This window comes from Euleptes europaea, chromosome 8, assembly GCF_029931775.1.
Source record: "Euleptes europaea isolate rEulEur1 chromosome 8, rEulEur1.hap1, whole genome shotgun sequence".
Classification (NCBI taxonomy): Eukaryota; Metazoa; Chordata; class Lepidosauria; order Squamata; family Sphaerodactylidae; genus Euleptes; species Euleptes europaea.
This window is the reverse complement of record NC_079319.1, coordinates 81,063,901-81,066,846: the sequence shown is the minus strand read 5'-3', so window position 1 is coordinate 81,066,846 and position 2,946 is coordinate 81,063,901. Positions and strand designations below refer to the sequence as shown.

At 69.2% G+C, this 2,946-nt stretch overlaps 1 protein-coding gene across 1 annotated transcript; it reads right to left on the bottom strand.

The window, feature by feature from the left end:
* Positions 1 to 568: 568 nt before the first annotated feature.
* On the bottom strand, positions 569 to 2,252 carry FOXC1 (forkhead box C1). Its single transcript, XM_056854210.1, has one exon. The coding sequence runs from the start codon at positions 2,243 to 2,245 to the stop codon at positions 569 to 571; it is 1,677 nt and encodes a 558-aa protein (XP_056710188.1). The 5' UTR covers positions 2,246 to 2,252.
* Positions 2,253 to 2,946: the final 694 nt, after the last annotated feature.

Genomic DNA, 2,946 nt, shown 5'->3' with positions numbered 1-2,946 from the left:
GCAGGGACAGAAAAAGGAACGCTCTCCGAAAACGAAGTTATCCTTGCTTTTGCTTTTTAAAGGGGCCAATCTCCCTCCCCTTAGAAATCAACGGCAAAACTGGCACTGATGGGCATCAACCTGGATTGCGCCTTTATTAGGGTAGCAGTCTACCCCCCCCCCACCACCACACACACACACCTCTGAAGTCAATGGCAAACTCCCAATCGATCTGAACCGAGTCCGACTATTACCTTCTCGACCCAGGCAAAGAATCCTCCTCCGCTGGCCGGCGGACACTTCCTGCGGTCTCAGGCAGGGGTGCGGCTGTGCCCGGTGCGTTCGTGGGCAACCGAGGGCTGGGCAGGCAGCCAAGAAGGGAGAAGGAGCCCCACCTCGGGAAGAGCTGGAGGGGAGCCGGGTTTTCAAGAGCAACGGGGGTGGAAACAAACTTACGTGTTATCTGCGGTAACACTGTCCTTTAACAAACCAGAATAATAATAATAATAACAACAACAACAATAATTAAAAATCTCTGTCTTGCTTGGGGGCGGGGGCATTGTGGGGGGCTGCGCTGGTGGGGGGAGGCTCAGAATTTGCTGCAGTCGTAGACGAAGGCGCCGGACGGGCGGTACAGGGCCTGGCTGCCGGGGAAGGCCATCTGGCAGCTGCTGGCCGGGCCGTTGCCGTTGAGGGGCGAGGCGGCCAGGCCGAGGCGCTGCGAGGACTCGAACATGTCGCGCACCGAGTGGAAGTTCTGCTGCTGGCCCGGGTAGGCGGCCGGCGAGGCGGCGGCGGCCGAGGAGGAGGAGGAGGAGGAGGCCAGGTGGGCCAGCTCCCCCACCGCCGTGGCTTGGTTGAGGTACCAGGAGGCCAGGCGGCCGCCGCCCTGCGGGTGGCCCTCCGGGGGGCTCAGGCTGAGCGACGAGGCGCTGCCGCTGCTGCTGCTGCTGGCTGCCAGGCTGTACTCGGGCAGCGGGTCCTGCTCCCCCGGGCTGCCCCCCAGGGGTCCCCTCTCGGCCCCTCCACCGTTGCCTCCTCCTCCTCCGGCGGCGGCGGCGGCTGCTGCTGCGGCGGCGGCGGCGTAGAGACTCATGGCTTGCAAGTTGCAATGGTAGCTGCCGCCGCCGCCTCCTCCTCTGGCCTGCGCGGCGGCGGCGCTGCCACTGTGGCTGCCCGTGGTGCTGGCGCCCTGGCTGCAGGGGGCGCTGTAGAGCGCGCCCTGGCCCGCCGCCGGCACGTAGCAGCTGCTCAAGGCCAGCGAGGGGGGCAAGGCGGCGGTCCTGGAGGCGGAGGAGGAGACGGGCGGCAAGGGCAGCAGCTGCTGCTCGGGGCCGCCCTGCGGGGAGGCGCGCAAGGAGCTCAGGATGATGTTGTCCACGCTGAACCCGCCGGGGGGCAGGTGCGGGTGGGGGTGCTGGGGGTGCGCCTCGGCCGAGGCGGGGTCCAGGCCGAGCCCCCTTCCGCCGGGGTGCGGGCTGCAGGCCCCTCCGCCGCCGCTGGAGAGGCTGCTGCTGCCGGTGCTGGCGCCCTCGGGGCTCTCGCTCTTGGGCAGGGGGCCGCCGGCCAGCGGGGAGAGGGCGGGCGCCGGCGAGGCGGCGCCGTTCTCGGTCTTGATGTCCTGCAGGCGGACGGGCGGGGGGGCCCGGTCGGTGGGGGGGGCGTCGGGGCCGGCCTCCTTGGGCGGGGGGGGCTCCTGGCCGGCCTTGTCCTTGGGGACGTCCTTCTTCTTGAAGCGGCGGCGGCGGCGGAGGAAGGAGCCGTTCTCGAACATGTTGTAGGAGTCCGGGTCGAGGGTCCAGTAGCTGCCCTTGCCGGGCTTCTTGTCGTCGCGGGGCACCTTGACGAAGCACTCGTTGAGCGAGAGGTTGTGGCGGATGGAGTTCTGCCAGCCCTGCTTGTTGTCGCGGTAGAAGGGGAAGCGCTCCATGATGAACTGGTAGATGCCGTTGAGCGTGATCCTCTTGTCGGGCGCGTTCTGGATGGCCATGGTGATGAGCGCAATGTACGAGTAGGGCGGCTTCACCAGGTCCTTGGGCGGCGGCGGCGCCGGCGGCGGGTACGGCCCGTACGGCCGCCCCCCGCCGCCCCCGCCCCCCGCGTAGGCTTCATGCGCCCCCGGGTGGGCCGAGTACATGCTCATGGGGGCCGGCATGGCCGCGTAGCCCCCGCCCGCCGCCGCCGCCCGGTAGTAGCTCTGCTCGCCGCCCAGGTAGGGCACCACTCCCAGCGAGTTGGGGCTGGAGACCGGGTAGCGCGCCTGCATGGCCCCCCGCCCGGACCAAGCCGCAGACCGGCCGCCGCCGCCGCCTCCTTCGCCGCCGCTGCTGCCCCCCCTCCACCCCTCCGCTGCTCCAGAGCCAAAAAAGGATAAACCCGACGAGGCGACCGGGATCTTCCTCCTTTCCCGAACGAAAAAGGAAAAGGAGACGCGGGCGGGGGGGGGGGGTTCGGCACTTCTCCCCTCCCCCACTCAAGCGGGCGATCAAAAGCTTAGGATGGGGCAGCGACGCCCCGCCGCAGCCGGGCCGAGCCGAGGGCTCCCATCGAGGAGGGGAGGCGCGGAGGCGGGCGGCCCAGCTCCCTCCTGGCGGCTCCCAGGCGCCCCGCCGCCTCCTCCCGCCGCCGAGCGCCGCAACAGGTTGCCTTCAGAGAGGGCGACGAAGGAGAGCCCCGGCCGGGCCCAAAGCGAGGAGGCTGTCCTCCCCTCGGGGCATGGGGGCGGGAGGGGCAGAGATCCACCCTCGCCGCCGCTCTCTCGGACTGCAGAGGCCGCCCTGCTCCCTTCCAGCCTGCGGGGCTCAGCAAAAGCAGTCGGAAAAAACTGCTGAACTTTTGAGCATCCGTCACCGAGGCGAGGACTTTTTTACGCACTCGCAGCAGCCTTTTCCCTTCTCCCCCCCCCCTTCCCGGGCTGGAAAGCCCTGCCCCGGCCACGCAGCCAATGGGGAGGCAGAGCCACTTTCC

Excerpts from the sequence above, each read along its gene's own strand:
- FOXC1 (XM_056854210.1), bottom strand. The coding sequence starts at position 2,245 with ATGCAGGCGCGCTACCCGGTCTCCAGCCCCAACTCGCTGGGAGTGGTG.